General features: G+C 45.7%; 11 protein-coding genes across 14 annotated transcripts; 5 read left to right on the forward strand and 6 right to left on the reverse strand.

The window, feature by feature from the left end:
* Positions 1-231: 231 nt before the first annotated feature.
* LOC6607642 (elongation of very long chain fatty acids protein F) lies at positions 232-1,261 on the forward strand. Its single transcript, XM_002032371.2, has 2 exons — positions 232-532; positions 593-1,261. The coding sequence occupies exons 1-2, from the start codon at positions 317-319 to the stop codon at positions 1,136-1,138; spliced, it is 762 nt and encodes a 253-aa protein (XP_002032407.1). The 5' UTR covers positions 232-316; the 3' UTR covers positions 1,139-1,261.
* A 100-nt stretch (positions 1,262-1,361) lies between these two features.
* Positions 1,362-3,383, forward strand: LOC6607643 (nucleoporin Ndc1). Its single transcript, XM_002032372.2, has 2 exons — positions 1,362-1,879; positions 1,939-3,383. Exons 1-2 carry the CDS (start codon positions 1,482-1,484, stop codon positions 3,275-3,277), a joined length of 1,737 nt encoding a protein of 578 aa, XP_002032408.1. The 5' UTR covers positions 1,362-1,481; the 3' UTR covers positions 3,278-3,383.
* LOC6607644 (putative OPA3-like protein CG13603) lies at positions 3,308-4,600 on the reverse strand. Its single transcript, XM_002032373.2, has 4 exons — positions 4,361-4,600; positions 4,137-4,305; positions 3,936-4,078; positions 3,308-3,873 (listed from the first exon to the last, which is right to left on the reverse strand). The coding sequence occupies exons 1-4, from the start codon at positions 4,500-4,502 to the stop codon at positions 3,566-3,568; spliced, it is 762 nt and encodes a 253-aa protein (XP_002032409.1). The 5' UTR covers positions 4,503-4,600; the 3' UTR covers positions 3,308-3,565.
* An 87-nt stretch (positions 4,601-4,687) lies between these two features.
* Positions 4,688-5,318, reverse strand: LOC6607645 (putative OPA3-like protein CG43998). The gene is made up of 2 exons (XM_002032374.2): positions 4,930-5,318; positions 4,688-4,868 (listed from the first exon to the last, which is right to left on the reverse strand). Exons 1-2 carry the CDS (start codon positions 5,238-5,240, stop codon positions 4,718-4,720), a joined length of 462 nt encoding a protein of 153 aa, XP_002032410.2. The 5' UTR covers positions 5,241-5,318; the 3' UTR covers positions 4,688-4,717.
* Positions 5,280-6,189, reverse strand: LOC6607646 (putative OPA3-like protein CG13603). Of its 2 annotated transcripts, none has more exons than XM_002032375.2 (3): positions 5,783-6,189; positions 5,557-5,725; positions 5,280-5,499 (listed from the first exon to the last, which is right to left on the reverse strand). In XM_002032375.2, exons 1-3 carry the CDS (start codon positions 5,922-5,924, stop codon positions 5,298-5,300), a joined length of 513 nt encoding a protein of 170 aa, XP_002032411.1. In that variant the 5' UTR covers positions 5,925-6,189; the 3' UTR covers positions 5,280-5,297. The 2 variants fall into 2 exon arrangements, with proteins under 2 accessions (XP_002032411.1, XP_032576976.1); XM_032721085.1 differs by having other exon boundaries at positions 5,557-5,737; positions 5,783-5,870.
* Positions 6,180-6,933, forward strand: LOC6607647. Its single transcript, XM_002032376.2, has 2 exons — positions 6,180-6,358; positions 6,461-6,933. Exons 1-2 carry the CDS (start codon positions 6,269-6,271, stop codon positions 6,836-6,838), a joined length of 468 nt encoding a protein of 155 aa, XP_002032412.1. The 5' UTR covers positions 6,180-6,268; the 3' UTR covers positions 6,839-6,933.
* LOC6607648 (26S proteasome regulatory subunit 4) lies at positions 6,817-8,379 on the reverse strand. Its single transcript, XM_002032377.2, has 2 exons — positions 8,270-8,379; positions 6,817-8,208 (listed from the first exon to the last, which is right to left on the reverse strand). Exons 1-2 carry the CDS (start codon positions 8,270-8,272, stop codon positions 6,892-6,894), a joined length of 1,320 nt encoding a protein of 439 aa, XP_002032413.1. The 5' UTR covers positions 8,273-8,379; the 3' UTR covers positions 6,817-6,891.
* Positions 8,380-8,580: 201 nt separating this feature from the next.
* On the forward strand, positions 8,581-9,668 carry LOC6607649. Its single transcript, XM_002032378.2, has 2 exons — positions 8,581-8,940; positions 9,001-9,668. The coding sequence occupies exons 1-2, from the start codon at positions 8,659-8,661 to the stop codon at positions 9,592-9,594; spliced, it is 876 nt and encodes a 291-aa protein (XP_002032414.1). The 5' UTR covers positions 8,581-8,658; the 3' UTR covers positions 9,595-9,668.
* A 104-nt stretch (positions 9,669-9,772) lies between these two features.
* Positions 9,773-10,494, reverse strand: LOC6607650 (40S ribosomal protein S19b). 2 transcript variants are annotated; one of them, XM_032721088.1, is made up of 3 exons: positions 10,409-10,494; positions 10,023-10,343; positions 9,773-9,952 (listed from the first exon to the last, which is right to left on the reverse strand). In XM_032721088.1, the coding sequence occupies exons 2-3, from the start codon at positions 10,326-10,328 to the stop codon at positions 9,791-9,793; spliced, it is 468 nt and encodes a 155-aa protein (XP_032576979.1). In that variant the 5' UTR covers positions 10,329-10,343; positions 10,409-10,494; the 3' UTR covers positions 9,773-9,790. The 2 variants fall into 2 exon arrangements, with proteins under 2 accessions (XP_032576979.1, XP_002032415.1); XM_002032379.2 differs by having other exon boundaries at positions 10,023-10,336; positions 10,409-10,435.
* Positions 10,495-10,854: 360 nt separating this feature from the next.
* Positions 10,855-12,905, forward strand: LOC6607651. Its single transcript, XM_002032380.2, has 5 exons — positions 10,855-10,980; positions 11,091-11,264; positions 11,481-11,849; positions 11,946-12,214; positions 12,281-12,905. The coding sequence occupies exons 1-5, from the start codon at positions 10,947-10,949 to the stop codon at positions 12,548-12,550; spliced, it is 1,116 nt and encodes a 371-aa protein (XP_002032416.1). The 5' UTR covers positions 10,855-10,946; the 3' UTR covers positions 12,551-12,905.
* Positions 12,895-19,921, reverse strand: LOC6607652 (glutamate dehydrogenase, mitochondrial). 2 transcript variants are annotated; one of them, XM_032721081.1, is made up of 6 exons: positions 19,417-19,921; positions 15,048-15,482; positions 14,655-14,974; positions 14,346-14,550; positions 13,924-13,962; positions 12,895-13,585 (listed from the first exon to the last, which is right to left on the reverse strand). In XM_032721081.1, the coding sequence occupies exons 1-6, from the start codon at positions 19,832-19,834 to the stop codon at positions 13,314-13,316; spliced, it is 1,689 nt and encodes a 562-aa protein (XP_032576972.1). In that variant the 5' UTR covers positions 19,835-19,921; the 3' UTR covers positions 12,895-13,313. The 2 variants fall into 2 exon arrangements, with proteins under 2 accessions (XP_032576972.1, XP_032576973.1); XM_032721082.1 differs by lacking the exon at positions 13,924-13,962.
* Between the last annotated feature and the right edge of the window lie 578 nt (positions 19,922-20,499).

The following is a 20,499-nucleotide window of genomic DNA, read 5'->3' on the forward strand; positions in this document are numbered from 1 at the left end:
AAAGCCACAACCTGTACAATCGATAGTTCGGTGATGCCAGATTATGCCATCGATGCAACAATCGGCAGCGGACTTATCGATCAGCCAACAGTATGGCAAGGCTGTTTCCAAATAACAGTGGCAAATACAATTATTTAAATTTATTTAATTTGGTATTGCACACAACTCAATCTAACTTGCCTAGGTAACTTACTCATTTAAAAAGTAAGCATACAAAATCTTTAGGTTTTCATTAGCAAAGACATAAGCCAGCAAGGCGTCTCAACAGTTGTTTTATTTGTCAAATTGAAAAGTACACAATAATTAGGCAACAGAAATGTTGGAAATATTTAGAACGCCCTATGCGGACTCCAAACAACTGCCGTTGGCAACTGGACCCGGTCCCATCATAATTATCCTCATTGGATACCTTCTGGTAGTTTTTAAGGCCGGCAGGAAGTTCATGGAGCATCGAGAACCTTATAATCTGCGAGGAGTGCTTAAGTACTATAACTTGTTCCAGATCGCCTACAATATAATGATGCTCCTGCCCGTGAGTCGAAATTTTGAGCCTACATCCTTTTTTTTCAATTGATAAAAGCTTCTTTCGTAGGGATACTACTTCATGCTGGTATTCCAACCGTACAACTTTCGCTGCATGACCGTCCTGCAGCAGGATCATCCGCTGAAGAACTGGGAGCGCTGCATCAGCTATGCCTACTACATAAACAAGATCGTTGACCTGCTTGACACCGTATTCTGCGTGCTGCGCAAGAAGTACTCGCAAATAACGTTTTTGCACGTTTTCCACCACGTCCTAATGCCATCCGCCGGATACTTGATCATACGATTCTATGGCTACGGAGGTCAACTCTTCTTCCTGTGCTCCTTCAATGTATTAGTTCATATTTTCATGTATGCCTATTACTATGTGGCCATCGAGGGCAATACGGTGCGATGGAAGAGGTACTTGACCCTCATGCAAATGCTGCAGTTCCTCCTCATGTTTGCCCATTGCGCCTTAACCGCCATGCAGCGGCAGTGCACTGCATCGCAGGGAACCCTCTTTCTGGTCAGCTGCTCCGCGACGATCATGTTCATCATGTTCGCCAACTTTTATTTCCAATGCTACCTGAGGCCGAAGCATAAGAAGAACTAAAGCTTAAATTAGGTCGAAAATTGAAGATATATTAATTTAGTCATACGTTTTATGAGCTCTTTAATAGTGAACTTTCTAGTTTTTCAAAATTGTGCTTTATAATTAAAGAGATGTATTTCATAAAACCGTTTTCCATTAGGGTTACTCACTACTGACATCAAATGAGTTATCGATTACGGGCAGCTCCAGTTTCCGCATGCGGTCACACCTAAAAGTGCAACATCGCGCGCGTTGTCGGCAACCGTCGAATATTTCCAATTACTCCCGAAATCAATTAGAAAATTATAGAATTAAATCAAATTATTGGTGATACCTCGATGGTCTAGCAGTTTGGATAGCAAACATGTCTGCCAGCTCCTCCAGCAACGCTTGCAAGCTCTTGCTGCTCGGCCGCTGCCTGCGCACCGTGCTCCTCAGCGTGGGCATCCAATTCCTGCTGCTCACAGTGTTCCTGGTGTTTGTGAACTTCCAACTGTTGCATCCGCTCGCCTGGGTGACGGGAACACTGCGTCTGGTAGCCAGTTGGTACACCTGGTTTGCCAGCATCCCTCTGGTAGCCTCAGTCGTGCTCTACGGTGTGGTTCTGTGCCAGCAGCACTTGTCGGAGCGACGATACTGCCCAACTCGCTACCGGTGGCTCCTGCACTACGGTCCACGCAAGGTACTCTTTCTGTTCGCCCACCTTCTGGTCGGCCTGCTGACCGCCTGGCTATACACGGGCTATCTGCACACAGACTATCAGTAAGTATACATACAGTTGGTTGAATTCGGTCAATACCTATGCTTCCTTTTATTTCCAGACACCTGAAATATAAGTGCTATGGCCAGGATTGCATTAGTGCTTACAATGTCTATCTACTAGGCATCGGCATGACCGCCGGCTGCTACTACTTTGTCTCCGTTCACATGCGCCAGGAGATCTCCATTGAATTCCCCATTGTGGAGCAGTCGCGCGCGGAGAAGATGCGAGAACTGCTCTACGCCAGTTTTGCGAAATTTCTAGTAAGTTCGCTGCTGCCTACGATCAGTTACACCGCCGTATTTTGTCTTTTCGGACCAATGGTATGCCACAGACTTAGCCACATTCTCTCTGTGGACATGGACGAGCGACTGGGTGGATTCTTCGGAGTAGCCACCAATGTGCGCCTGCTTTTTTACGGCTATTTGCTGACCGCACAGATTCTGAGCAACATGCACCTAATGCGTTGCTTTTACGGCATTCTGCTCTCGGAGGATTTGCCACTGGTGGTGACTAAACCGCGAGCTGCTTTTGCCCATGAACAGGAGATAACCTTGGTAGCGGGTCTCGGAGTTTTCAATGTGTATGCGGTGCAGTGTCTTGCTGCTCATCATTTCTATAAGATGGCGTTGCGAAAGAACTCGCCACAACGGGCAGAGATATTCCAGCTGACTGAGCCGGGCAACCATCCGGCAAGTTGGCGCTCCCTCTGCGACCAGTGCTTGAGCATTCTCGGCAGCTTTACCGAAGAACTAACCGAGTCCATGCAAAAGATAAGTATACTCAAAGACGCCCAGAGTCTGCCGATGCCGAAGATAACCGAATCGCTTACAACTAGCTTGATGGCCGAGAAGGTTTTGCTGCAGCAATACAACCAGAAACACGGCATTCGACCCATTGTGTCGCCCAGTCGCGAGGTTGCTGTAGATCGTCCAGCGGATGGCATCACTCAATTTCCCAACTGGTGTGAGCGAGTATCCACGCAGTTGGAGCAGTCCGTACAACGGTTGATACAGCGCGTTCCCGGCATTGTGTACTTATTCAACGAACCCGAAGGTGCCAAGACCACGTTTCTGCTGGCCAACTCTCTGCCCGTAGTGTATATGACGCAGGCTCTGGCTCAGGTTTGTGCGGCGTCGCTCAAAGAAGATCCATATGGAGTGGTGCAGAACGATTTGCCGGCTATCATCAAGGCGATCAATAAGCTGCGAAATGAGCTGGATAAGCTAAGTAGCGTGATAGGCAACATGAGGACATCCAGCTCCAGCTTCAACGTGCTTCGATGCGCAGTGCGCCGCAGTCTGTACGCCATATGTTTCCGGTTTAGCGATTATCTGGACGATCTGCTGCCCCCTGGAGAGGAACTGCGCCAGCTGCAGGACCTGGTCTGCCAGGAGTAAACCCATCCATCACTTTATACACTCATCTTGTACACTGTTTTGCATCTCTTTAGTTGTTTGTCTGCGGTAACAATAAAAATTAATAAATATAACTACAAACGTCCAATAGTTATAGAATACTATTGACTTTTATACTTAAAGTACGAAATGGTAACGCGCGATTTGATCATAACTAGTACTGATGAAATGGTCTGCAGGTTGAATGTGTACAAGCGGCCAGCCTCACTGTTCTTCCATCGCCACCGCCATCATGAGCAGGGCCAGATCCTGCTCTAGCTGCCGCTTTGGTCAAAGCTCGGCTGCTTTTGTAGGCTGTGTGCTGGCAACGTCAACGGTGGCTGCCTCTCCCAGAGACTGCTCCAGCTGCACGGCCACCTCATCCAGGTGTTGGAGAGCCTCCTTGGCCTTGCGGTTGCGTCCGTCCACGAAGATCTGCGTGTCCAGGAAGTGCAAGGCGCGGAAGGCCATACCGCCTTGCGGGTCATATAAGCTGTCAAACTTTTTCGGATTCCTGGCACTCTGGTCCGGCGTGTCGGGATCGAAGGGCACGTATTCCTGAATGGGCTCCTTGTGCCACCGGAAAATGTTTCGCGAATCTGTAAGGAGTTGTTGGAATATGATTACGTGATACTTTTTTTTGGTTTGGAGGAAATGGAACCTAGATCAGCCAGCACTCGCGTCATTTCTCGTATCTGGGCATCCTGTCGCTCCAGCCGAAAGTTCATCTCCGTCAGCATATTGGTCAGTGCCATCTTCTCCGATTGCGCCAACTCGTTTTTCTTGTTCTCCTTGATGGTTTGACTGAAAGGTGGTTGGATCAATATAGCTCTGGAATGGCTTGGGATCTCTGTTTACCAACCGTGAGTACTCGAAAATCAAAAGACCGGCTCCGATCGAGAAGATGATGAACTCGCCCAGCAGATTGGCTCCCAGCTCAATGGCCATCGCCTCGTTCAACGGTGGAACATTAACGCGACCACCCATGTTCAGGGCCCACATCTTGGTCTTCACCTCCACCCAGTTGTAGACTGAAAATGTGGGATTAGAGCCCGTAATCTCATCTAATCACATCGCACCACTCACACTGTGCGGGCGGCATGCATATGTACTTTCTGAAGAAGGGACTCGACTTGGCATTGGACTTGATCACGTTGGCTATAGGCTTGCTGACCTGCTTGATGGCCAAGATGCCGAGCTTGGCCGCCGGGAAGACGCCAATAACCATTGTTTTACTTTACTATTGTTTTTCTTACTAATAACTATTACAAAATATCCGTGCAAAATTAGAGATGTGTTTGAGGAAGCGGTGTGCGTAGCGAAGCACGATAGTGATGACAATTTGAAACTGGAAATATAACCGTAAATAATAGGCAACTCTCAATAAAACGAACTTAGAAATTACTCATTTATTTATTTTTTACATAATAAAATTATAAATCCTTATTTTTCGACGTTTTTTAGGACTGCCATAATCCAGTTGATTTCCCTTTGGTTCCGTTCCACATCTGCACTGATACAGTCCACGCACTCATCTAGAACTCTTTTCTGATCCTCAATTTCCTGGTTCTGTTTCTTAGTTTTTGCATATGTTCTATAAAAACAAATAATTTTATAGAAATACAAATTATTAACACATTTCAAAAAATTCACACTTTGAAAGCTCATAGTATATGAGACCCGCGCCGATGCCAAACACAAAAGCCTCACTCAGCATATCAGCGCCCAATCTGGTGGCGATCGGAGTGGAGAGGGGTGGAATCCTCCTGGGCTGCTTTAATCGAAGCATACGAAGCTTGGAACGGACCTCAAAGGTGTTGTAGAGCTGGGCAGGCGGAATGATGATGTAGCGCCGGATGAAGGGATGATGCTTGCCCATCCAAATCAGAAGGTCTCCGAATGGCTTGCTAATCCGTTTCACGCCATGAATGAAAATTTTTCCAACTGGGAAACTGCCAATCACCATTGTGCGTTACATAAAATTTGGCACGAATACACTGGCGACTGAGATTTCCAGGCCAATTCAGTTACATTCCAAATCCCCTGTATTGCTATATGCCGTATAGGTTTCCGTATAGGTTTCCCTGTTTCCCAGCTTGCTCCTCAGCTCATTGATTTCCTTAGTCTGGCGGGTGACCTTGTTGGTGAGGTCACCAATTCTTTCCTCCAGCTTCTCCCGATGCATCTTGTGTTTTTCGTGCTTCAACCTGTCATTCTTGGCTTGCCTAAAAGCATATTTGCAATAAGTCGAGATTGCATTGTGATAATCGAGGCTTGCATACCTTTTGAACTCCCCGACAATCAGCGTGGCGCCAATAATGAAGATGACCATTTCGCCCAGGATATCGCCACCCATTTGGATAGTCATTGCGTCAGTGAGGGGCGGAATTAGACGAGGTTGGCCAAGTCCCAGCATCCACATCTTGGAGCGCACATCAATAACGTGGTATACTGAACATTATACTGGTTATGATGATAACTAGTGTTCATTCAACGCATTTTACTCACATCTCGCCGGAGGAGCAACAACCAGGGTTTTGAATGACTTATTCTTTTTGGCCGTTTGCTTGATCAGATTGCCAATGGGCTTACTAATGTGCTTAATGGCAAGTAAAGCTAGTTTCGCCAGTGGAAAGACGCCTACAACCATTGTGCAATTTCCAAGTTTCGACTGAACTCCCTAAGCTCCCTATAACCGAAAATTTTCAAATTTCAAATAATCAGTTTTTCAAATTATTATTAAACTCAATTTGTGAGTCGCAATAACTTTAAATCTTCTGATATCCAAATTCAGCACTTAAAAACTTGTACTCTTTTTAAACTTCTTGTTATTTTTTAACAACTAAAAGATTCTTGAAAGATGTTTACACAGTTTAGTTTATGAATCAGTAATATTTGGCATGTAAAACCCGGTCACACCTGTTACAAAAAACGCTCGTTTTGTTTGTTATTAAATCTTTACCTCTGCCTGCTTTAATATTCTACATAAAAATAATGTCGGCACTTGGGTATTCGGATGATGAAACTGAGTTTAAAGAGATTAGCTCGACTAATTATCATCGTGTGCAGGAAAAAGTGGCAAAAGTAAGTTTAAAATGAGTTTGGCGTGGCCAGCTTTCATGATGAAATCAGCTGGCTTTACATTGCAGAGTAAACACGACTACTAAATACCCTTTCCCTTTCAAGATAAGCTATGCAGATGGCGTTGCCGATGGCAGGGAAAAGGTCTTCCAAGAGAGCTTCGATGAAGGCTTTGAGAATGGCTTTAAAACCGGATTCGAACTGGCCAAACTGAGTGCCTTCTATGAAACCATAAGCAATGCGGGGGTAGCAGACACTTTAGAATGGAATGCAGAACGAGAGGCTTACCAAAAACTCCAACTGGCAGATGCAACAGATAAAGCACACTTCACATATTTGGAGAATCAGGGCGCTCCACTCAACGTTATATCCGAAAAACAAAGGACCTATGTGGACGACCTCCTAGTAAAACTGGCACAGCAACTCCCGGCAACTACGAATTTATTCACATCGGGGAGCGCTTCTAGTGTTAATGTGGTTTAATGCATGTGTTTGGGAATTATCAAAATTAACTTGAAAGTATATCTTCGCGCGACTTATAAATAAAGACCCTCCGGCGTGCCCTCCTTCTTCCGGTACAAGACGCTCTCCTTTGACTTCTTGAAGTCCTCGTTGGTCACCTTCATGCGGCGTTCCCGCAGCGCCATCAAGCCGGCCTCTGTGCAGATGGCCTTGATGTCGGCGCCGGATAGATCATCCTTGGCCATGATCAGTTCGCTAAGGTTCACGTCCTCGGCCAGCGTCATGCGAGATGTGTGGATGGTAAAGATGCGGCGCTTGGTCTTCTCATCGGGCAACGGGAACTCGATCTTGCGGTCAATACGACCCGGTCGAATGAGCGCCGGGTCAAGGGTTTCGATACGATTGGTGGCCATGATCACCTTTACATCGCCGCGCGAATCGAAACCATCCAGCTGGTTCAGTAACTCCAACATAGTACGCTGAATCTCCCGCTCGCCGCCAGAATTTGAATCGTATCGCTTTGTGCCCACGGCATCGATTTCGTCGATGAACACAATGGATGGAGCGTGCTCCTCAGCCACACGGAAGAGCTCACGAACTAGCTTGGGTCCGTCGCCTAGGTACTTCTGGATCAGCTCGGAGCCTACAACGCGCAGGAAAGTGGCCGAAGTCTGGTTGGCCACTGCCTTGGCCAGCAGGGTCTTGCCTGTACCAGGAGGCCCATATAGGATGACGCCCTTGGGTGGCTTGATGCCCATTTCCTCGTAGTACTCGGGATGGGTTAGTGGCAGCTCGACAGACTCCTTGATCTCCTGGATCTGAGTGTCCAAGCCACCGATATCTGCGTAAGTCTCCTGCGGGGCCTTTTCCAGTTTCATCACCGTGACCATTGGATCCGTGTCGTCGCTGAGAACTCCGACCACAGCGTGTACTTTGTGGTTGAGCAGCACGGAGCAGCCTGGTTCCAGCTGATCCTTGTCCACAAAGGACAGGATGCTGACATAGTGCTCGGAGCCCACCGATGTGGACACTATGGCGTGGTTGTCGTCGATGATCTCCTCCAGGTTGCCCACGGACATGGGGGTGCCGCGCAGATCGTCAACCTTGGAGCGCTCCTCCTCGTTCTTCTCATCCTGGGGCTTTAGGCGCTCCTGGTTGCGGATGAACTCGTCCTCCATCATCAGGTAATCCTTGATGCGCTCCAGCTTGAGCAGCTTAAGGCGGCAGCGGGTGTGGGGCGTGACCTGGGGCAGCTTCATGGCCGCATCTGGACCCTTTGCGCGCCTCTTCTTCTTGCCAACGCGCGTTGGGATTGGAGGCTCGTACTTCTTCTTTTTATCCTTGTCATCTTTCTTTTCGCCAGCTCCCCCTTGAGCCGATTGGTTTTGTCCCTGCAAATGTATTATTCTAGATTGTAAATGGGTTCAGGGTGTTCTGAAGATGATATTTTACCATTTTGTCTTGGTTCTTGCTGCTGTGCCGAACGTTTGATGAACTTTTTACTCTTTATTGTCGGCAACAAAATTACTAGTCATTCGCGTTAGCTGTGGTGCCGTACTCTAGAAATAAGAACGTCTGGCAACTCTAATGGTGAACAAATATTTTTAAAATACGTGAAAATCAAAATAGGCAAGAAATGCTTAAACAATCAGATTATATTAAAAGTAATGATAAAGAACAAAAATATAAATGATTTCAAGACTGGAAATAACAAATTTTAATAGTCACTGTTTTCATATACTTATCGATTACTGTAAACAAGCTGAGTATTTCAGTCTGGCAACGCTTGCAATTAGTTCGAAAAGAGCATTTGTTTAAATTTGTTATATTGCGACCTTTTAATGGATCAAAATATCAAGAATGTTGATCTCAAACTGGATAACATTGAGGTTCTGACCAGTGGGACAACCGCGGAGTTCGTGAATGACATCCTGGACTTCTTGCTTTACCAACGCCGGCAAATCCCCTTTGTGTACAAAACATACAAATATTATGTGGATAAATGGTCAGATGCGGATGAATCGGGGGAATCCAAGGATCAGGAGTCCTTTGCCCACTACCAAAGGAACCAGCAACGCTCCAAGGCAAAGGCCACTAAGGAATCCATTAGTGACATGAGAGAGGTGAGTTTCCCCTTACATCCAGGACTCCTTTGGTCTTTACTTATCAGTTCTCTGCTACAGGTCATCCGCCAAGCCTTCAGGAGCTCTGAAGTGAAGAGCCTGCGATTTCTGTTTGGCAACAATAGGTTCATGCCCTCGGAGGCCTATACCGTGCACATACCACATGATTCCATATCTAGAGATCACTATTGCGAGCACCATGCCCTGCCCGAAGGTCGCATCAACCAGGCGCTGCTCCGCCTGCTCACCTGCGAGGAGCTGTACAGGCTCTTCTCCACCGAACTGAAAGTCACCAACGTGTTTCTAGAAATGGAGCTCCTTACAGACTCAGATCGTCTACAAGGATCCCATTGTGACTCATTTAATCTAATCCCTAAGCATGTATTAAGCCAACTTCCGCGCAGCTGCATGGACATACACCTGCATCTACTGCATTGCAGTGAAAACACACCAAATGAATTACGCTGCTGCAAGGAGATAGACATTTACCACGATCTTGGCGTGTTGAATCTGGATAAATCTGGGGAAGACGTTAGCCAGATCAACGAAGAGCAGGTCTTTTTGAAAGCAGCAAGTGAAACCAGCGGTTGGTGGCAGGCCGAGATCATAGTTCGCGGTTTCAGATCAAATTCGGGTAATTTGTGGTCTAGCTAACATTTTATAACTTGGATTCTTGCTATTCGGCGTGTTTGTGCCAAAAATAAAGTATCAACTCGTTTATATTTCAAGTATTAAGTTATTTTATTATATATATAGTTGTTAAATTTTATTTTTGGTGTCGATTTATTGAGAATGTATTGAAAATCCAAGGCACTCAAAGACGCTACATCGTGGTATTGGTATTAGCATCTTAGGTGGTGATAATCATGGGAACTGGTGCACTGCCCTCTCGCTGCTTGGCCACAATCTTGTTGGCTATGCGATCCAAGTTACGTTGTCCTTGCGGAGTCAGCTTGCGACCACCATCCGGGTGCCTCTCCACCATGTCAGCAGCTTCCAAGGCTTGCAGAGCCTGTTCATGTGTTAGATACATGACAAGAAATATTTAACATAACCTTAAAACACAACCATTTCCCACTCACCTTGCGAATGCAGCCATCCGATGAGCGACAGTGCTTGGCCGGACGAACTCCGTCGCGCTTGCGCCCGCTGTAGATCTTGGTGAAGTCCCCAACGCCTGAGGGACTGCGCAGGTACAGGTGTCTCATGATGGAGGCACAGCGAGTGAAGAACCAGTCGTCGTCGGTAGGAGCAGTCTCCTTGAACTTGCCAGTCTTCATGTAGACGGCCTGTTCGGGCACATCAATTTTTCCGGATTTTTTGAGAAAAGCAGCCATATTTTTGGTCAGAACGTGCTGATCAACATCCTTTACTGTAACTCCAGGCATGTTGCTCTCTAAGTTCTTGAAAGCACGTTTTTAAGACCCACGTGTCCGATATATGTATGTATGCATATAAGTAGTCTTACCTTTTGAGAAGAAAAAGTTTTGCGTCCTGTCCGTTTGCTGACTTTAGTCAAAATGGATGATTGACAAGTGACGTTTGACAGAGTGACCAGGTCATTGACCCCAAAGGATTACTTTCCGATAGTTTTGGTTAGCTTGGCAATTCTTTTCGAAAACTTAACCTATAAATTTTGAAAGGAACGCAATGTAGCAAAACTATTGTCCTTGGTGACAGGGGGCTTAAGGTAGACTAACAAGGACAATTTTATGACACTGAAGCCCTATGAAGTAAGAATTAAGGAGCAGCTGTATTTGGGTTTGTATAAATAAATAAAACGATCTAAGCTTATTAAGGAGCATTAATAGAGGTTTGAATACAGCGCCATAGTGTGACCAGCTTATGGACCATTGAAGGTATTTCTTGTTTTAAGAATGACCACGGGGTGGTCACACTAGAAAAACAGCCAAACAAAAAAACAAAAAGCATTCCGAGCGCTAAGAAATATATATCTTTCGACTTGACTTCATTCGCATTCCGGTTGACTGTGTCGCGCCTGCAGCATGTCTGAAAAGCCGACTGTTCTGATTTTGGGTGGTAAGTGGCCCCGCTGCATCGTCAACATCGTCATCCTGCCCCCGCTCCCCACTCCACACTTCCGCTTATCAGCATCGCTGACTGCATCGCTGCTCTTCCTCTTCCCGCAGGCTGCGGCTTCATTGGACGCAACTTGGCCACTTATCTGCTGGACAATGAACTGGCGCAGGAAATACGACTGGCCGATAAGACCCCTCCGCAGATGGCATGGCTGAACGAGGAGCAAACGCGGGTCTTCGAGAGCGATCGTGTGGAGTTCTGCAGCGCCAACCTAATAAACGCCGGTAGGTAATCATTACATTAGGGTGCCTCTTTCCACCAGGATGCGGATCACAACGCCTATGGGGATCCATAATCCGCTATTAATCTTCTAGTAGAAAGAAAGAGCTATCGAATATAGAATTTTCAAGTACCACCTTGCTATCGCTGCCCGTAACGAGCCACCCTAATGCATTTGCCCCTAAACTGGTTATAGAACGCTTCCCTTTGTTTTCTTACAGCCTCTTGCAAGGCGGCTTTTGCGCCACACCCCACCACCGGCCGGGCCTGGGACATTGTCATCAATTGTGCGGCCGAGACGCGTGCCAACCAGGATGATGCCGTGTACAAGGAGGGTATCCTCAAGCTCAGTTTGAACTGCGCCAATGAGGCGGCTAACCAGCGGGTCAAACGGTACGTGGAACTCAGCTCCGGTTGCGTGAACAGCAGCGAGAAGACGCCGCTGAAAGAGGACTGCAAGACGGATCCCTGGACGGGCGTGGCCAAGCAGAAGCTGAAGGTGGAGAAGGAACTGGCCAACATCGACGATCTCAGTTACACGGTCGTCCGTTTGCCCGTGGTCTATGGCATTGGCGATAAGCGCTATTTGAGTGAGTGTCCCTCTTCGCTTATACCCGATAATTGATGTAATTGACAAAGCCCATGGGTTAAACCCGAACCCACCACCCATTGCCTTCCGTTCACAGTGCCGCGCATTATAATCGCTGCCATATACAAATACCTGAACGAGACAATGAAGCTGCTGTGGAACGATGCCATGCGTTTGAATACGGTGCACGTATCGGACGTGTGCGCTGCCGTTTGGCAATTGGCTCAGAGTCCCAAGACCGCCGGTCAGATCTACAACATCTGCGATGATTCAGCATCGACGCAGGGCACCATTAGTAATCTTTTAGTGGATATTTTCGACATCAATTTGGATTTCTTCGGCCTTGTAATGTCGAATTTGGCAAAAGTAAGTCAGCATTTACTCGGCGCACTAAGCTTTAGCTTATTGTTTATTATACGCTTGAATTTGCAGCTTTATCCCACGGACACCGTCAGTGAAATCAACGACAAGCACATGGCACCCTGGGCCGAGATTTGCCAGCGCAATGGCATCGACAACACCCCGCTGACACCGTACCTAGATGAGGAGCAGCTCCAGCACAAGCACCTCTACTTGGATAACACGAAACTGAAAGACTTTGGCTACGTGCTGCAGCATCCGAAAGTGACTCGCGAGCTGCTCATGGAGATGATTGACGACTATGTGAAGCAGCAATTGTTTCCGAAATCGTTGGTTCTTTGACTCACTGCTCCTATCAAAAGATTGCACCACGTTGACACGCACTCGGACCCGGAGACATATATTCCCTGTAGCTTGTAGCCCACTAGTTCTTTAAACGATTATCAAACCTCTTCCAATTTGTATACGGACACGGATACTCTCACATACACGCTGTGCTGTATCTCCGTTTTTTATCACAAAAGTGTACTTATAGTATTATAGAACCCATATATTTTTTATACATTCCAGTCGATCCAGCGATATATGCGTTTTTGCGTACGAGTAGTTTATTATTGAGACTAACAATTGTATTCCATTGTGATTAGCTAAGTGACCAACCGCAATCGACAATTAAAATGCACTTGTTTAGAGTTTAGTTTTGTGTATATTTGATTATTTAAATGTTACGGCAACGGAGCGATCGTACGATAAACGCGACTTGACGGTACGAGACGTTGCGATACATAATTGAAAATGCAATTGCTTCACTTTGACGCTCATTAACTTAAAAATTACAGAAAATCAACAATAATAAGCTCGCAACTTGTTCAACTTAATTCGAAACACGGGCGAAAGTTGGCTTTTGTTTTGCTTTGTTTTTTAAAAGAGTTATTCCGGCCAGCTCCAATTGCCATAGATATAAATTACGATTCTTGCATTTCGGTTTTGTGAATTTTCATCTAAGACGGCGGTGCATGGAGCAATAGCAATAGTTATGCTCTTGAGTTCGATTGCTTAATTAACTAGTTAAGAGTCTGGGGGCTAATCAGCACACTCAGCGGGCTTAGAAGGCCAGGCCGGCATCGCGGTATGTGGTGAAGATCTTCTCAATGGAGTTGACGTAGGCAGCGGTTCTGAGGTCGAGGCCCAGGTTGTACTTCATGGCCGTCTTCATGATGGCGCGGGCGGAGCGCTCCATGGTGTAGTCCAGACCGGAGTGCACGATGTCCTTCTCGGAGGCGCCGGAGATGCGCTTCTGGAACGACTCGGAGGGGGTCACGGGGATGCGACCGCCCACACGGCCGAAGCGACGCTCCAGGGACTCTTGCACGGATTCTGCAGGGAGACAGCGATGGGGGAAACAAAAGGACAAAGCGATTAGTTAAGAGTGCCACATGCTCAAGGGACAACATAGACATATATGACAGGGTGTATTAAGCCACCAAATAATTAGATACCGAATTAAAGCATAGGATTGGATGGTTCCTAGTATTAGTCTGATTATGATATTGTGTTGTTTTTTGGATAAAGCAGAAAAAAATAAGTAATAAATGCACAGAATAAATGTTACAGAACAAAACTAACTACAAAAAAGGTAAACATGAGGTAGAAATAGTTTTCTGGGCTTAAGGATGGATAGGTGGTAACGAAAAGAATTAATAATCAGAATGTACCGTCATTAATGATTCTTTCAATTGACTGTTGGACTGAGGCTACATTGTTGATAGAGAAACGGAAAAAGAAGAAGAATAAACAACGAATTACTTAGATGATACTTCAAAATTAAATTACGATCTTAGAGTCTCTTGGTTATGGTTTGATTTTCAGGTTTAGGTGGATAGGATCGAAAGTAAATTGACGAGAAACGAAATTTGGAAGTACTGAACCAATATGGGAAGAGCAAATGCCGAAAGAGCAAGCGCTATTCTGATAGGTTTTGTGTTTTCTAAAATAAATAGCATAAACCGATCAATGAGATGGCATGATCAATGGGCCAAAGTATACTTATTCAGATAGATAGGTAGATAGAGAGATGAGGAGCAAGTGCCTTCAAGAGCCTGGATTGTTTTGGATAATAATAGTGATATAAACTTACCGAGCAGATGGTAGTTGGATTCGCGCTCATACTTGAAGGTCAGGCGACCGTACGAGACGTGGTTCAGGTTCTTCAGCCACTCGAAGAAGGAGACGGTGACACCACCAGCGTTGATGTACAGATCGGGAATGACCAGGATGTTGCGATCGATGAGGATCTTATCGGCAGCGGGGGTGGTGGGGCCGTTGGCAGCCTCGGCAATGATCTAAAATTTATGGAAATTATTTTAAATACATATTAACTATATCTAAACGGGAATATATTCCCATTTTTACAGGATATTTTTGATATATTCAATTAAAACTATACCTTAGCTTGGATGCGGTTGGCATTCTCGCTGGTGATGACCTTCTCGACGGCAGCGGGAATGAAGATGTCGCACTTCTCGAACATGAGGTTCTCGCCCTCGTAGGGCTTGGCGTTCTGGTAGCCCACAATGGTGCCGTGCTCGTTCTTGTAGTCCTCCAGCAGCTTGGGGTCAATGCCCTCCGGGTTGTACAGAGTGCCGTCGTGCTCAATGACACCGATGCAGGTTGCTCCGGCGCGGGTCAGATAGCGGGTGGTGTGCAGGCCCACGTTGCCGAAGCCCTGGACGATGAAGGTCTTGCCGCCCCATCCGGGAGTGGTGCCTAAGAATGTAGATATGACCATTAGGATAATGCTCTTTCAAAACTAAACAGTTACATATGATGCAACACTCACCGATCTGGCTCATGTAGTTGGCCTCGTTGATGAAGTTCTCCAGGCCGTGGAAGACACCGCGACCGGTGGCCGAGACGCGTCCGTGGATACCGCCCTGGTTGATGGGCTTGCCGGTGACACAGGCATGGGCATTGATGTCCAGGTGACCGATGGTCTTGGCATAAGTATCGGCAATCCAGGACATCTCGCGCTCGCCGGTTCCCATGTCTGGGGCGGGCACATCGACGCCGGGTCCAATGAAGCCCTTCTTGGCCAATTCAAGGGTGAAGCGACGGGTGATCTTCTCCAGCTCGTGCTCGGAGTACTCCTTGGGGTTGATCTTCAGACCGGCCTTGGCTCCGCCGAATGGCACATCCACGCAGGCGCACTTGAAGGTCATCAGGGCAGACAGGGCTTTGACCTCATCGCGTGACACATCCAACGAGAAACGGATGCCTGCAAGGGAAAAGAATTGCATAAGCACATTACGTATACGACAGGTGTGCTCAGAACTTTCGGCGACCTTGTTGCAGCTTTCATTTTTGGCCTAAATCCAACAGACAAATCCAAAAATAGACGACAAACTACACGAATTCCTCGCGGAAAGCAAAAGTTCTCCTCGAATCGATGATACAACCGAACATTTCTTGGCTGGTTTGCTAAAGCACGTGCCCTAAAAACAAAAACATTGCATCTGGCAGACGTGGGGAAACCTTTCGCCGATGGCGCAACAATCCCATGAACAGAAACCATAAAAACCCCTCCTTGGTTCTTATCTTTATTTGCTTGGCACATATAATTTTGATATCTTTGGGAAGACGGCGATTAGATAAGCCAAAGTTTCCTGCTTGTAATTCGTAAGAACTTGAAAGTGCAAAGTGCGCGAAATTGCGTTTTTATGGATCGATAAATATATATGCTGCTTTATTGGCAAGAGCAAGTTCTACCAAATGGCCTTTATACATATGTAAATTTGTATGCAGAACTAGGTGAATTAATGACTTCCCCATTAGAACCCCGGGACGAGCCCCCAAAAAACAAGACTATAAAATCCCAAATTAACTTATTTCTTGCGATTAAATTAAATGCCGTGTTGCCAAGTGGTTGATAGTGACCATGAATCAAGCGAACTTTTGGTTTCTCCACACAAGAAACAATCTCAGAATTCGCTTTTGGCACTCGAAATGAGTTCTCGACATTATCAGCTGTGTAGCATTTTTTTGGGGCCCGGTAACTGGAATTTATAAACAAATACAACGACAAGTTCAAAAATTACCAATGATTATGCACCGATTGGAACTTATTTGTGTATCATTGTATTTCAAGGGGCAGTCTGATTTTAAAGTACACTATCCTGTCGCGACTGAAGTGAATTATGATCCGGTATGCTTGTAAACAACCTAGAAATAGTTTCCTCTGCGCTATTACTGAATCTATAATCTCAAGGAGCACACAATCTTTGCTCTTTAATAATAAACTTTAAGATGATAAGTGAGCTGGTGTTGAGAAGATTATATTCACGTAGCATTTCTTAGTACTAAACAACACTATTACTGTGAGATCATTCAGTCAAGCGAACGTGGACCCTTTGCAGCTTATAATGAGTGGTTTTTGAGTCTGCAGAACCCTTTCTTCCAGCCATTCGGCGTCTTCTCTCCGCCTTTCCGCTGAGTGAGCTAAGCCCTCATATCGAATCGAATCCCAAGTCCAGCTGATAATTGTGCTGACTGTACCCATCGCGCTTGACGACAGCTATTTGGCGAAGCTCCAGTCTTCGCCTTTCTTTTCGCTTATGTTTACCATAAGAAACGAACAAAAAAACAGCAGCGCCGATATACGAAATGCCAGAGTAACAGCAACAACCGGCTTGAACCGGCGACTTGTTTTCGTTTTTTGCCCAAAAACTTTTCGAAAAACAATACAGAAATAATGAATCTATTAAGGCTCCGCAGATAGCTGCTGCCTATATAGTCTAGTTGGGCATGCTGCTTATACAATCGTTGGTGCGATAACACATTTGGGGGCTCGATCGTGTGGCTGTGTGTGTGTGCCATATAGCCACGTCTATAAGTATGCCCATATGTATATATCCCCCCATTGGCAACAGGCGGACGATCTTTTTGTTTTTCGAATAGACCAAACCGGTTGCCTCAGCAAGTCAGCTGACCAGAATTCTACGCCATATGATTAGAATGCCGCCGAGTGCAAAAACTTCTCCGAAATCTTTTGGTCAGGGGGGCCTTGGGATCTCAATGCTCGATAAGAACGGAAGTGACGCAGATATGGACGCACCCCCAACGACGTTAAGTGCTAAGAAGTGCCATTTCGATGTCGATCCCATCGTGATCAACTATTTAGCTGTGAACTAGATAATGGGGACAGGTTTGTTTGTTTTTTCCAGTGGGGGTAAGTATCGGAATCAACTTGAGTGTAACACAATTAACACGATTTGCATACGCATTTTTCGAGTGCAACTCTCGACGGGTAGCAAATAGAATCGGAACATGTTTGTCAATAAGATAACTGGCAAGTACTTGAACTAATGTGTGTGCAAATGTCGCCACATGTGTATAATAAATATGTATAAATAATATACTGGCGATAGGGCGCCGCTTGACATTATCAGTTTTGTATTTTGTCGCGTTCAATTCGAGTTTGAATGCATCACTTGTACTTGTAGCTGGGTAATTCCAGAGCAGACCCATCAATTGCCTAGACAATTTAGATCGGTTCATCGACATGTGCAGAAAGTTCCATAGTCGCAGGCCAGATCAAATCGGTTTTGAATGGACCCCCATGTGTTAAAAAAAAAAAGGAAAACCAGCACAGTGGTACAGCGTATGACGCATATATCTTAAACTCGCAGTTTTTGTTCAATTTTTTTTTTTGGCACAACGTGACTATCACGTGAACAAAGCCGAACGGACACACACACCGGGCAAATTGAAACCAGTTCTTCAGAGGCACACACAACCCAACATTTGGGCAGGGAACCAAACGAAACGAAATTCATGAGCCGGCTTTTTTTTTTTCAAGGGGCACTTTTGCCGAAATTCGAGACCGGACTTGATATATGTACATACGCAGAACGTATTAAATAATTAACAGCTAAATGGCAGATGCATCAGCGGGAATTAGCATTAATTAGAGCATGGAGCGCACAAAATGGTGGCCATTAAACACTGTCCATTGATCTAGTAGTACTAAGTAAATAAATAGACTAGCAATTTTTAGCACCTTGGACTGAAATAGCAGAGCGCTATTTGAGTGAATCATTAACGACGAGCCATAAGGTGGATTCACTTCACTTAGTAACAGGCTGTTTACAACTTTTGGTGACCCAACTAAGCCACATGATCGATCGATCTATGGATCGAAAACAAGATCATAAAGTGCTAAGAAGCGTGGCAATAATCGTAAACAACAAATTGTAGGGGCATAGCGTTTTTTCGGCTGTTTTTGTTTTCTATTTTTGCGCATAACCAAGGTCAGATAAGATTCCCTAGTCGAATATTTTTCACTACATATTTGTTGAGTTCATTTTTTTTGATAAGCACCAAAAGCTGATTCTATAATTAATAATGTGAGACTAAGCAAAAAATACAGAATTCGGAACAAACAATTTGAGTGGCCTGACAACAAGGGGTTTTTTTTTCGGTGGTTGGGGGCGTTACTTTTTGACCAGCACTTGACACACTGTGCAGTGCTACGTTCTCATTTCAATTAGAAAGCAAAACACAAGCAAAAGTTCATTATAAATAGCACCCAGCCAAAGGAAAAACAAACAGCAGCGAAAGAATCGAAAAATACATTTGCCAGCTCGAAAATAATGAAATGTGCGAAAAGCGGGCAGTATATTCAGCATAGTACAACTGTTTTTGAATGGTGGCACACTTGAAGGGTTTGGAAATCTAATGCAAACACGTGTGCCCAACGCCCGAGCCTTATGCAATGCGGCCTAAAAACCCTCGAATAACAAAAAAAAAGAATAAAATGGGGAGAAAGGGGGAGCCCAGTCGGCTAAAACGTAAACAAAACAGGCGGCGGCGGTACATGCGCAGAACGTGGGGAAAAGGGGGTCTGGTCTGGTGTGGCTCATATACTGGGGGTTACATAACTTGAAAAATCAAGACGAAATGCCAGAAATGCTTAACGAAAAATCGATTTTGCATCGAGCAACAACAGCTGTTTTTTAAAACTTAAGTGTTGACATATTTTAGCTTTAAACTTGCTCGGTAATTGCTTTTTTCGTTCCAGATTTTCAAGAAAAAACTGCATCATCTAGTGATGATGGCACCTTTGTTTGCATCCCATTTAAAGTCCCATTTTGTACTACCTACTTGCAGATTTCTCACTATTATATCTAGGGTTATCTTGGATCAACACTTGCCTCCCTTGGTGGGCGTCTTGTGGGTGCTGTGCTGGGCGCGGTAGCCGGTGATCATCTCGTAGTTGCCGGCATCGCGGCGCAGGGGGAAGGCGATCTCGATGATGTGGTCGCAGGGCTGCATCAGCATGAGGATGCCCTTCACCTTCTGCTTCTTCTCGTCGCGGGTCAGCTTGCCCTTCATGTCGTCCACCAGCGACTCCTCGGCGATTTGGCAGCCGCGATGGAAGAAGTACTCGACCATGTCGAAGAAGCGGGGATCCTTGGCGGTGGGCACATCCTTGAGGCGGTCGGGAATCTGGTGCTCGGTGGCATAGCCGCGACTCGACTGCATCACAGCGGTGGGCAGTGCCTTGGCCAGCGTAGCCAGCTCCTGCTGGTGGCGGGCGCCCTGGCGGGCCAGACTCTTCAGGTGATACATGCTGCTAGTTGCTTGGATTCCTCGGGTTCCAACTCTTTCTTTCTGTTCTGCACAACCGCTCGCTACTCGACGCCGCACCAAACTGGCCGAGGCACTCGCATAGATATGTATATATATGTCGGCTTTTTCGGAGAGCCGAGCTTTTGGCTCTCTGGCGAGAGCGGTGCAAACTTTTCACCGAAAAGCTCTGTGGGTGGAGTGCCCGCTAGAAACGCGGCACCATCGCCGGCGGATTACTCGCTTCGTTGCCAGGGCGAGATTAGGTATTTGTTATCGGTTTCACGTTCACGTTTTTCTTTGACTCCAAGATTAAGCTATGATTTATCATCTTCGGCTATATGTCGAATTCAGGGGGGATATTTGGAACTGAATTTCTTTAGAAAGCATCGTAATATTTTATATTTTATTTGTATAGCATGACCAAATAGTGTATTTATCAATAAATTGTTTATTATTTGAATACCTACTGATACACTTGATTTTATATATTTTTTCGGCAATTTAGCTTTTGCTTTTTTTAGTGTTTTGCTACGTTTTTATTTAGAACTCATACTTTTAGGAATTTACTAAGTTACTTTCGGGCTTATCATTCTATTGATCTTTCACACAATTCCTATGTGCTTGTAGGTTTTCTTGCTTTTAAACCTTATCTAGCTGAAACCCAG

This window comes from Drosophila sechellia, chromosome 3R (assembly GCF_004382195.2).
Source record: "Drosophila sechellia strain sech25 chromosome 3R, ASM438219v1, whole genome shotgun sequence".
Lineage (NCBI taxonomy): Eukaryota > Metazoa > Arthropoda > Insecta > Diptera > Drosophilidae > Drosophila > Drosophila sechellia.